Here is a 12,961-nt window from a genome sequence, read left to right as displayed (position 1 = left end):
TGCGTCTGGATGAAAGAGGTTATGGTACCTGGTACTGTTAGAGTTTGTGAGGGGATCATGAGAAAAGACATCAATGCCGATGACATGACAGCGCAGGCGATAGATAAATATTCCTAACTTGAAAGGAAGGATTTTTAAAATGTTGTAAATGGGGTATGTAGGCACCGTGTATGTGCTGAAGCTGATTACGCAAATATCTTGGTTTATTGTGTTCAATCGCAGAGAGATACGCTTCGTGAGTGTTTCCTCATGATGAAATTCAATATGACTTGAGGCTGTGAACGAAGGCAAAGTAAAGCAAACGAAGTATGTGAACAGGAAAATTAAAAGTTGATCGCCCGAAGACACGGATACCAAAGCATAACTTCAAATGGGGGTCTAAGGTAATTCAAAGAAATGCAGCTGAGCTTGATGCGGCTTTGCTGTGATTACAAGAGCAAGTGACGGAGTTGACGGAAGCTACCTTTGATGTCTTAGAGGGGTTTATATGAAGCTAGGTTTTGTCACACCAGAGACAAATATTTGAAATCGTTGGTGAGTCGCTCCCTTACTAAAACTGTCATACCCAGCAAATACTGTGGAGCCATTGGCCTACAGGATCCGGCTAGCGTATTTAAGGCTAACAGGTAATTCATTATTCTAAAAAAGTAAAATGAGAGGGCCTCACAGGGATCCGTGTGGTACACATGTGTTAATAGTTGCTGGTTGTGATAAGGAATTTAATTTGCCGGACTTGATTCCGGTTAGCCAAATAAATGCGTAAAGGTTTAAGACTGTCCCACATATTCCGAGTGATTCAAATTTACAAAAACGTATAGTGTGATTATACGCCTCAAATGCGTTAGTGTAATCAATGAACAGGGCCCCGGCCAGAATCCCGTGTCAATAAATGTTTTGATGGCGTCAGGAAATGTTATGACAGCCAATTCCGTAGAGTAGTTAGGAAGAAAATTGAATTATTAAATGTGAGTCAGTCGAATTTGTTAAGGTAGCTCAACAGGCGGTTAACAATGAGTTGCGTTTTTCGATTAGTTTGCTAAACAACGGCAAGATAGTGATTGGGCGATAATAGGAAAACATATCGCGCCCTCTCTTTTTAAACAAAGGCAAAAGTTTGCCCTGTTTGAGCTAGCTGGAAAAATAACACCTTGGATATTTTGTCCACGATGTTAGTGAGCACCCCACTTAGCTCACGGGATACAAGTTTAATTTTGGATGGCGTGATTACGTCCAGCCCAGATGCGGGGGTTTTCAAGCTACTCAGTACGACGTAAACTTCATCCGGCGATGTGCGGCGCAAGAAAAAACTATGGGGGCAGTGGGGAAGGTAAACTTTATCAGAGTCCTGAATCGGAATACGCGTTGAGAAAAAATCATTGAACGCATTTGCGATATCATCAGTGTTAGTGAAGCACCGAGTACCATAAGTTATTTCGTTGATTGAAGGTTCTGGGTTAGCCAAGTTTAGAACTTCTTTAATTAGTTTCCAATTCTTGTAATTACTTTTACCGTTTTCCAGGATGTCATTTTGGTAGTAGGTTTGTTTGGCTTCTTTGAACAACTTGGTCAACGTGCGAGAGTAGTTCTTTAGGCGGGCTAGGAGAGCTAGGTTAAAGGGACGCAGTTTGACTTTTTTTGTGCTAAAGATCTCGTTTATGCATGTTCTGTAATAGGCCGCGTGTAACACAGGGATTTATTGGGGTGAAAGAACGCTTGTAGGTCTCTCATCTTGATGTGCATAAAATAATAGCTGTTTTTCAGAAATGTGCATGAAATAATATGCCTTTTCAACATTTTTTCCTGAATTATAACCTTCCAATCTGTAGTAAAAATGGTTCGGATAAACTGAACCGGGTTAAATGAAGCTGCTTGTAGAATAATACGTTTTGTATTGTTCTGATATTCGATAAGTAAAACGATGGCTTAGTGATTCGTAATGTTGAAATAGAAAACACCACAAATCTGAGATGGGATGAGGTTTGATAGGACGTGATTGATAGATGAAGTTGGCCAGCAATTGTGTTAACAGGTAGGAATTTTTAGTTGTCACAATCGAGTAGCCTAGAAATGTAGCACAAAGGTCTTCACCTCACAAAGCTGCTATCACTATTGGCTTTTAGCACCACGTCAATTATGTGGAATTCCTTTCAAAAATGGGTAATTTAAACACGAAAGGGGGCCCTGATTTTCAGACCGGTTTTAAGGCCTTTTTTTGTACCGAGGATGTGGCTGGCCAGCTTTTATACTGGCGGATACTAAACCGCCTTTAAAATGCCAAGTATTCAGCACGAAAGTAAATTCCTCCGTTTTTATAATGGAAACTAATTACCACTTTCGTTATGCTTCGTACTTGCAGTGGCATCTGGGTTCTTTTTCAAAGGAATACACACCCACATATCGAGGCTTCGACACATTCTACGGCTTCTACAGCGGCGGAATAGAATACTACAATCACACTATCAGAATGGTATGATAATTTTCCTTGAAATGCAGGCCCTCCAGAGTGACACATAGAAATGGACCAACGAGGGTTATCAACAGTGTAATGTAAACAACCAAAGGGATATTTCTGTCAATATTTTAAGGGATACGTAACAAATGTATAGAATATTTGAAAAGGCCTGAATATTCAAGCTAAACAGGAACTTCTGAAGCCAGCTATACTGTTGTTGAAAAGTGTTGTATTTGTAATTTTACCGAGTGCACTTATTTCTACACTCTAGAAGAAAGGAACTGCGTAAAGCAGCGGTTTTTCTCGCCTTTGTGGATTTGTTTCTTTTCTCCCATAAATGTGGTGGTCGTCGAAGGAGTCATTTCTACAGCTGCATTTTCTTTAAATTTATATGAACAAAAAATGACGTGTTTTCCGACAAATAAACTGTCGAACGTGGCGCGTTCGCGTCTATGTACATGTGAACAAACATCAGTTTTATACAGACGCCGTGAGGATTACACGGGCACGGTAAAATTTGTAACGCCTTTCTTTTACACATTGATGCCTGGCGACTGAACGAATGGCACAAACTATGAGAGATGAAGATGAAGGTGCCGTTACGAAGCTTTTGTGAGAGCCCAAGCAAGGGGCCGGGCTGGGCACCTTTCCGTCATCGTCGTTGATGGGGCAAGCATGGCGCCATAGGGCGTTGGTCATTTCTGTGGCTCGTGACCTTAACCCCGTAGACGAGAGCGACCATCCCGGTTAAGGCAACACCCCGTTGACCATGTCGACGAAGATGAGGCTGAGAAACGGGAGAAGATTTAGCAGAGAAGAATCGCTTCCGGGCCCACCGCAGATGACGAAGTCTGGCGGTAACCCGTGCCCACAAAAGTGTTGTCTTCAAAGCATCGAAGGTTTCTGCAGCCCCGTTGGGAGGCACGTTCGCCTAGACAGGGCTCGCAAGATGGTCTTCATCTCATGGGCGGCAGGCATGAAGCAGGAGACAGGGTTTTGCTCTTATATGGGGATTTTGGTTCCTCCCGACCATAGAGTTTCTTAGTAAGTATACTAAAGAGCAAACTGCGCCTCTTAAGCCACGTCGTCATGTGGGTTCATGGGAAGACACCCTTTTAGGCTTGGGCTTGGCATGACAATGGGATTCCTAATTGTTTTTTTTATTTGCTACGAGCTACAGGGAAGCCGAAATCCTCCCGTTTCTATGGTAGCCGTGTTCAGTGAAACAGCAGGCAATGCATGATCGCACCTGACGTTGCTCATGCCGCAGTCGAAGAACGTATGACTGAGCAGGTAATATGCCGCCGCGAAATTTGTAGCCGACGAAAAGAAGAAACAAACGTACTTCGACGAAGACAAGGTACGGCAGAAACGGGCGCTTGTATGCGTTCTCTCTTGTCATCGTCCACGACTGTTTTACGCCAAGTTTTCCTTTTTCTTGAAACTAGCTGGCGGTCGCTGTGCACCAGCTCACCACGAATGCAACGTTTTCATAGGCACGCTCAAAAAAGTTTCTAAACTCTTCAAACAACTAATCATTCGAAATAATGGTAAAACTAAAAAAAATCACAGTCTCTAATGAGTTACCCCCAAAATATTAACATTGTTCATAACTACAACCTTGGCCTGCGGAATAGCAGGCACAAGCGTTCCGGCAAAAATACGCGTTACTTCTTTTTTCCTTAGGTTTAAAGCAGCCTGTTTTTATTTTTCACTCACATAATTGCACACAATTCTTCGCGTTTTTGTGGCACTTTGTTTAAATTTGCGGTCACTAAAACGTTTCAATCCAAGCCAATGATGAAACTAAGGCGAGCGCGATGTATAATGGCGGCCCATGACGACACAGACGACCTTGATGTGAGCCGCATAGACGCTAGCGCCAGATTCCTCTCTAGTGTATCCGGCAAGAAACTCTATGCTCCCGACTCAGCTCCCGGTGACGGATGGGATAGCTCCATGACTCCCCGCGTGATGGCAGTACAAGTACGGCGAATCATAGGAGATAAACGTGACGTCCTATTTAAAAAGCGGCCACAAGAGCGCGGAGTAAGGCTGTGCTCTTGATACAACTCTGTCATCGTTGGGGGTGGGGCAGAGTGTGCAGCTATGCCGTATAGTAAATTTCTGAAGCTCTCCTAATATTTTTTTATCCCTCTAGCGTATTTAACCACGCCGAAGCAGTGAACTGGCTGAATATTCCCGGGCCAGCGCTATCCGCTAACCCTCAGCTGGCTTAAACCGAGCCGGTGGTACTATCATTCGTTCGTGATCAAGAGATGACACTTGGAGATGAAATTGCTGCGTCGATACGTGCCGTTCTGTAACAGACTGACAGATATCACAGAACGAAGTGATAGTGGACATTAAGCATGAAACAGCTGCCTACGCGACTAGAAGGGCTCACATGCCCCAAAAGACATTTGTCGGTACGCGTCACCAGAAATCTTTCTCTTTCTCACACGCTTGTCTTACCACTTTGCAGTGTTGCCAGGCTAGAAGTATCCTTCTACAGCATCCCTTGATCAGCATTTTACCAGAATTGGCTAGTACTAAAATAAGCCAGCTGACGCTTGGCTCCTGAGTTGGTGGTGCGCATGCAATTCTCAAAAACAACGCCTTTTAAGATGGCGATTGTGGTTGATCCTGCGCAGGGGCTACGTAATCACATTTATAATTAAATAACGGAGAGGCTACTTCATTCCCTATAAACCTAAATGAACAAACCAGGTTTTTTAGGAGCGCAATATTACTCCTCATTCATGTGCTTCGCTGCTCCTGTGTAAACAGCCCTTATTCCAATTTCTATGGCCTAAGAATAAATGTTTAGAATTCCAGTGAAATGTTATATCTTCACTATTAACTCAAGGAAAATCTACCTTGTATTAGGTCTTGCGTTTCAATATAGGTGGGAAAGGACAGCGATCACTGCATCGGATGCATGGCAACTTTTCTCTGCTTGGTATGCGCATCGTATTCGCTAATACCAAATAAAATATTTCGATTGAACCGTGAAACAACCATATCAAACGTCAATGCATAGTTTATGTCATTGGCACAATTTTTTAAATTTTAAACTCGTGGTTTTTATATGAAAAAGGCAATTCTATTTTCGCAGGAAGAAATACTGATTAGTGTATTTCACAAAATTGGGTTGCCTCTATATAAGAGTAAACAGTTTTCTTCTATGCATTTAAACAAGACAGGAGGTAGGCTTGCGTGGTGGTGGACGAAGGGGAGAATATAGGGCCGCCGCGGCCTGCAACCAAACGCTCCACGTAAAGACTCTCGCAGCACTGAGCACGTAAACAATTGAACGAACAGCCTTTATAGAGAAAAAAAGGGCCTCCGGGAAATCAGAGGAAAAAGCTAGGGTGGAATATATATCTTATGCAATCATATGCAGGGTAGAACAATGGCGCAGCCGCGGCCCGAAAACTCACAACGCTCTTCCGGTATACCACTGAAAATATCGGCTACCTGCCGTGGCGTCTCAGTGCCTAATGCGTTGCGCTGCTGAGCACGAGGTCGCGGGTTCGATTCCCGGCCGCAACGGCCGCTTTTCTGATGGAAGTGAAAAGCAAAAATGCCTACTGTACGAGAATTCGGCGCACGTTAAAGATCCCCAGGTGATCAAAATTAATCCGGAACCCTCCACTACGGCGCGCCTCATCGCCTGAGTTGCGTCTGCGCGTCAAACCCCACAATCAATCAATCAATCAAATATCGGCTACGGTGTATTTATGTAGTGGTTGGTAAGCGTAGGTTCGCCCTCAAGTTTCCCGGAAAGTAGTCTGAGTGGGAAGGGAATGGAATGCATAACGCACTCTAAACATTCCCTGTGCCTCACAGTGCAGCCCTTTGGCTGCCTATTTATTACGGTTATAAATGTTCAGAACCGATCTGAATAACCTAATTGAATACAACAAATGTCTGTGTACGCGAGGGCATGCGTCACCAAAACACGACCAAGCTCAATATTTGCCCGAACATGCGGCCAACTAGGCAATAAACCTACGTCGGTTCCGAACGCATGTACGCGATCACTTTAACAAATTTTGAGGAGATTCTTTAATATTTCTCTCACACGCGTACTAAACCATGCTGTCGCCGCATGAACGCGGTGACTCGGACACAGTTATCTTTTTGCGTGATCTTTTGGCGTGGCGCGGAAGCGTAGAAGTCCCACCCTATTCTTTCCATCAACTTTCGCTTCCGTGAGGGGAGAGCAATAATCATAGGCAGCATGACAACAAAACAAGCGCAAACGGAACGCAGATAGTCAGAAGGCCCTGTTTCAAGCAATGCTGGGGCTCAGAATATCGCACTAGCAGGCGCGCGCAACACGATGTTCTTGCAGACGCCACTGAGAACGGAAGCATCATATGCAGTCACGTTCGTGCGGTGCGAGCACAAGGATAAAAGGAGGGAGATTAGCGGCGCGGGTGAAAACGCCATGTTTTGATTCGCAATAAGTCCACTAATACTAATAGCCTTAAGAAAATTTCTGAAGGGGGTGATTTATGGATCATTGATTTAACTGAAAATGTCAACATCCACGTATCGGCAAAACTTGTTTCAGCACCCCTTTCAAGGCAAAGGGGGAGCTAGGTGATCATTTGTAAAATATGAAACATCGCGTTCCTGAAAATCAAGGCTCTAGTGATCGGGCTTCGCCTGTTGTGTGAGCCTGAATTTGAACACCCCAATATTTTTCATCGCCAGGAGTGCTTCGCGTAATAATTACGTTATAGTCATCAAGACGAAAGTAGAGTGAGTGATGGCCTCATCTGGCAAGAGCGGATTTTGATCACCTCAGTTTTGGGCGCAGGTAAGGGGGTGCTGTTCTGTTTTGTCTCAAAAGTTGTGATGAGGGGATAGCTAGCCACGTGTTGCACTCGAATTTGATCCTCACGGTTTGTTAGCGATCCCGCTTGGGCAATGATTGCGTCTGCCACCAAATTCGTCGGAATTAAATGTCTCGTGCTTCGCGGTCAGTGATTGGAAATATCCGCTCAAGTATCCGCACCATCAAATACCACCGTGGGAATCATCTTCAATATTCCAGAAGAGCACACTCCGGAACAAGTGCTGGACAGTATTTTCGACCACAACACGGACTAACTAATTCTTGGCGCCAAACGGTTCAACAGTTCCAACATGGTGCAAATTCTTTCTATTCGACCTCCACCGAGTCCCCTTCTGGGTACGATACAGAGCAACGACATACTGGTGCAAGCCGTTTCGCCGCAAGACGGAAGGGTGCGTGGAGTGCTGGCAAGCCGGGCGCCGACAAGACATATGTCCAAACGTCAGATCCCACCCGCGCTGCTCCCGTTGCGGAACGATGAATCCCTCCGATGACCCTCCGTGCACCCCCCGGTGCATAGTCTGCGAGGGCCCTCACCCCACGGGCTACACGGACTGCCCAAGACGCTTTCAACCCCACAAACCACCCCCTCGTTATCTCGGGTGGTCTCTGAACAAGGACACCTGTCCCAAGGTCCCGACGACCAGGACATATATTTTTTCTAGACTTCATCCCGGAACCCAGACTGCCCACGCCGAGCGCCAGGCCCGGTGCTCCAAGGACCGGGGGAAGCTTCCTAAACCAACGAGCACAAAGCGGGGCAGCACCCACCCCGAAACCAGTACGGGGCGGGACCAAAAGGCACCTACAAAGCCGCGCTTTAACAAGGTGAAAGACCACCACGGCAAAAGGTGAGCGGCCGCAGCGCCTCTACTCCCCTGGCCAGAAACCCCGCCTGCATGCCAATATCCCCCCTCTCATCATCCAACCCCATCCAACCGACCCCTTCCCTGTCATCAGACATGGCAGGCAAATTACAAGCCATGCGCCTCGAAATGGCCCCGTTGCGAGCTGAGAATGCCATCCTTAAAAAAGGGATCAGTCTGTTACGAACTCCATAGTGAGAGGAGCACCGCCCAAATGGAAAGCACTTAACCCACCCGATGGGGAAGTACTTCGCTCACCCGAGTTAACCTCAGATGAAGCTCTGGGGCGTCTAGAAGGGTCGCTAGCAGAGCATGAGCTTGAATACACTCAGGCAGTACAAGGCATACTCAGCGCCCAGGAAGAAATACAGGCCCAATTGAAAATAAGCACCAGGAAATATTGTCGAGTTTCAGCGACATGAATGCACGGATAAATTCCCAAAATGCTCTAACGTATGACATCACTGATGAAGGCCTCTCAAAAGATAGCCATGTTCTGGCAGTGGAATTGTCGGTGCTTTGCTCAGAAATGGGCGGAACTACAGCTACTGCAAGAACAAGTAGATAACCCCCTGACATAAATATGCCACTAGAACCTGGAAAGCGGGTCAAGTGTCTAGGATACCAGTCCTCACAGACACAACACGACTCTGCAGTACTGGTAGAGCGAAACATATCTGCCCAACACGCGCACTTTGATAGCTGTTGATCGCTCTCGTTTTTGTGACGGTCTACCCAAAACGTAAGATAAAACAGGTCATTCATTTACTAAACGTTTACCGTAGCCCCAAGTAACACGCAAATAATTTTCGATCACTGATCCTGGCCGCCACGAAAGCCGCTTCTGGCTCACCCCTTGTAACAGCTGCAGAATGTAATGCTCCACACACGGCATGTGGTTATCCTATGGATAGCAAAAAGGGCAGGTAACTCTGGGATGAAATTCAGTCTTAGCACCTGAAGCTCGAAATTCCACCGGACCTACCAACCATGGAGGGAACAAGTGTACAACGAGACACCCCCCCGTACCTCACCCTAACCTACAGAGTGGGCCATACAGAATAGAGTAGGCTAGATAACACACTAGGCAGTGAACATCACATATTACCGCTACACACGAAACTCAAACACACCACACCACCACAGTGCATGCAGACTCTCATCACAGACTGGCACGCTTTCCGGAGGTGCGACGAGCTGAGGACCTGCCCTCCTTCCCGACGCTTGACCTATTTCAATGGACGGACCAGCTCCTAGGGGATGCAAAAAATAAACAAGAATTGGATCCGGAAATACCGATGCCACACGCTGACTGCACATTTCACCATATATGGGAAGCTTATAAAAGCCTCAAAAGGCGACGGTGCACTCAAAAGCACAACCGCCAAAGAAAACGGATAGCCACCCTAGTCAAGGACATCGAATGATCCTCTGCAAAACAAATAAGATGAGGATGGGAACACCTATGCGATCGGCTACGTGGCCCTGTGAGCATGAAGAGGATTTGTTCCCTTCTGAGGCACCTCCTAAATCCAAGCCAATCTAAAACGGAGCAGGCCAACAAAATTGCCCAGCTCACCAGACACCTCGCAACCGATCCGAACCGGGCAATTCGAGACCTCATCGGAAGATACGTACCAGACGGAGAATAGGAAAAGCACCCGGACTCATTTCAGGCCACCTAACCCCTCATTGAGGAAATCACAGAGGCAGAAGTCAGAGTAGCGCTACAGGATATGCGTATTCTGCCTCAGGGCAAGACCAAGGGACAAATAAAATACTCAGAAATGTCGACGACGGCTCGATCGCCTACCTCGCTAAGCTGTTTATTAGGTATTGTGTGGAGGGCACTCTTTTACAAGAATTCCGTCATGCTAACAACACCCTAATCCCCCAACCGGGCAAGCAGCTTTCGATAGGAAATCTTAGGCCGATATCGCTCACCTCATGTATAGGAAAAATATTTGAGCGCATTATTCAACTCGAGTGAACAGGTTAGCAGAACAACAGGAATTGTTTTCACCAAATATGTATCGCTTCAGGGCCGAGCTTGCGATACTCAGCAGCGATCCTGTCCTTGGATCTAACAAAGGCATTCGATAAAGTATCTTACAAAGCCATCTTGGCAGGACTGGAGCGCATAAGATGGACATACAACTATGTTCGCGCATTTCTATCGCACACATCAACCATGCTAAGACTGGGTTACTTGAAATCACCAGAACTCCAGCTTCGATCTTGTGGCACACCTCAGGGGTTGGTTCTATCCCTGGTTATTCAATCTAGCAGTAACACTCATAGCCTCCGCTCTGGACCGAGTGCCCGGCCTACAGTACAGTATGTATGCGGATTACATAACCCTATTGGTCACTTGGGGAAGTGATGACTGCATAGAAGAAACCCTTCAAGCTGGCGCTAGAGCTGTTGTACAAGGAGCCATAGTGGCGGGTCTGCAGTGTTCCTCGACAAAGTCAGAACCTTTAGTTTTGCCCGCTAAAAGTTCAGGACCTTTGCGAGAAGCTTCCATCCAAATTTCAGGGGGTGGGAAGCGTGCACCTCGAGTCACCAACCTCACAATTGTAGGACTCATACTGCCGAGTAATGAGCGAAACACGGAGGTGCCGAAAAAGCTTTCGGCGCATGTCACCCAGATAATCGGCGTGCTCCTAAGGATGGTTGCTAGAGAGCACGGCCTCAAAGAGCAAGAGCGCCTGAGACTTGTCCATGAGTTCCTTATCACCAGGATTACATACGCCCTTCCCTATCTATCCCTTACCGACAGCGAGATAAGAAAAGTGGATGGCCTAATCCACAAAGCATTCCGAGCTGCCCTGCATTTACCGCCGAACGCTTCCACGGCCATGCTCGGGGAAACAGGGGCATACATTACGACAGCAGAACTTAAAGAAGGCCACCGAACTGGCCAAGTCAACCGCCTTGGCACGCTCCTTTTCGGGAAGATTCCTCCGAGAAAGTTTTGGATCGGCCTAGCTCAAGGGCATGCAAAATATTCTGCAGGATTGAATCATCAATCAGAAATCACATTCTCGTTCGACCCATCACAGAACATATGCACCCATCATTCCATACCGAAAGGTGAACGCATCAAGCCATGTCACAAGCTCGAACATTTTACCCTTCTAGAGCTACCATTTGTGTCTACGCTGCAGAATATCGTCATAAAGAGGCGTTCGCTATCGCCGTTATTCGCTCCTCGTCGTCTCCTCCACTTCCTACCTCCACCCTTCGTACCCGACACGCACATGTAGCGAAAAAGGCGGCAATGACGCTGGCATTAACACAAAAGCCCACCCCAGAAATTATAATCTACGATTCCAAAACGGCCGTCCAAAACTTCGCCAAAGGTCTCATTTCGGCCCAGGCACACGAAATTGTCCGTCTCAATTCGCCATCCCACACAGTCGAAATCGAATGGTTCCCGGCTCACACTAGGCATTGGAGGGATGGAGACGGCCCACATGGCAGACCGAGCACTTGTCACCCGGGCATACGATGTGGGCTCTACCCTTCATGGAGCCAGATCAACCAGGGATAGTCTCCTGACCTTCAGAGGGGTCACGCTGCATTACCACCCCTCCCGTCGCAATTTTTCACCCGCCTACTGCCTCACTCTAGAGAAAGAACGCCTCTGGCGTCAACTACAGACGGAGTCCCAATTCTGCAGAGCCGTCCTGAATTATATCCACCCCTCCCTGTACCCATCCCCAATCTGCGCCCGTTCGCTGCGGGGAAACGGCCACGATCCAACACCAAATGGGGGCTTGTGCAGAGGACCTATTCCCTACAATTAACTCCCTTGACCAGTAGATGGAGTGGAGGCGTTGAGCCGCTCGGACCCCCAGATCCCGAAAAAGCTCGTTACTCGAGCGGCTGAAGTTTTCGCAACCCTCATGGTGCGCCCAGCGCGCCCTAGTCCACTATGTAAATAAAAGTTATTTCTCTCTGTCTCTCTCTCTCAAAAGTTGCTGCACTTTGCTCAATCGCCGTAAGAAGGTTGTCCGTAGAATCGCTTCTCTACCTTTGTTTCATTCCGAGAGGAGTGTGCCGGCTCTTTCGTTGCCAGAAACTTCCTGATGTCAGGAGCGCTAATGATATACCGCTTGCGAGTGTGTGCGGCAAGAAGAGACACTTTCTTTCTCACTTCTTCTCAGGACTTGTGGTAGATGCTACCGTGTATCTGTAAGGATGGGGACTTCAGGCATTTTTTATTGTGCAGCCGTTGTGTCTGCGTGGTATTCTATTTGTGAACTGTAGTTAGTATCGCAACATCAGCGGCTAAAGGAGCCGCTGTTCCATAGTTGCTTGTTCAAATTCGATACCGGGTCGAGAGCCCTGTCTACTGATGCTGCGCAATATATGCTTTCAGGTGTCATGCCTCTGCCAGTGCGTTACGTTACTACGTTTCATGCGGCTTTAACATTCCTGCGGTTCAGCACCCCCGGAATGCACTACCATCACCAGTTCATTCAAGCATTAATTACATCTCGACGTATGACGACGGTGAGCAAAGGGTTTGTGTCAAAAGTAGTGACCCGCCGGCGTAGCTCAGTGACTATGGCGTTTTGCTGCTGAGCACAGGGACGCGGGTTCGATTCCCGGCCGCAGGGGCCGCTTTTCTGATGGAGGCTGAAAAAAAAAATACGCCCATCTGTCCGAGGTTTAGGCGCACGATGAAGATACCCAGGTGGTCAAAATTAATCCGCAGCCCTCCACTACGGCACGCCTCATTGCCTGTGTAGCGCCGGCGCGTTA

At 47.2% G+C, this 12,961-nt stretch overlaps 1 protein-coding gene across 2 annotated transcripts in view; it reads left to right on the top strand.

The window, feature by feature from the left end:
- Nucleotides 1-12,961, top strand: part of LOC144145438 (arylsulfatase B-like) — a 54,595-nt gene that overhangs the window by 21,399 nt on the left and 20,235 nt on the right. Inside the window, exon 5 of one of the 2 annotated variants that reach the window (XM_077677058.1) lies at nt 2,357-2,467. The exons of the other annotated variant lie outside the window; for it this stretch is intronic. Coding sequence (XP_077533184.1) covers nt 2,357-2,467 — 111 coding nt within the window. The remainder of the gene's footprint in view (nt 1-2,356; nt 2,468-12,961) is intronic. 2 annotated transcript variants of the gene reach the window in all.

The sequence above is a fragment of the Haemaphysalis longicornis genome, unplaced genomic scaffold, assembly GCF_048455015.1.
Source record: "Haemaphysalis longicornis isolate Haplotype H1 unplaced genomic scaffold, Haemaphysalis longicornis Haplotype H1 scaffold_7, whole genome shotgun sequence".
NCBI classification, from domain to species: domain Eukaryota; kingdom Metazoa; phylum Arthropoda; class Arachnida; order Ixodida; family Ixodidae; genus Haemaphysalis; species Haemaphysalis longicornis.
The sequence above is the reverse complement of the archived record's forward strand: the minus strand, read 5'-3'. Positions and strand labels throughout refer to the sequence as shown.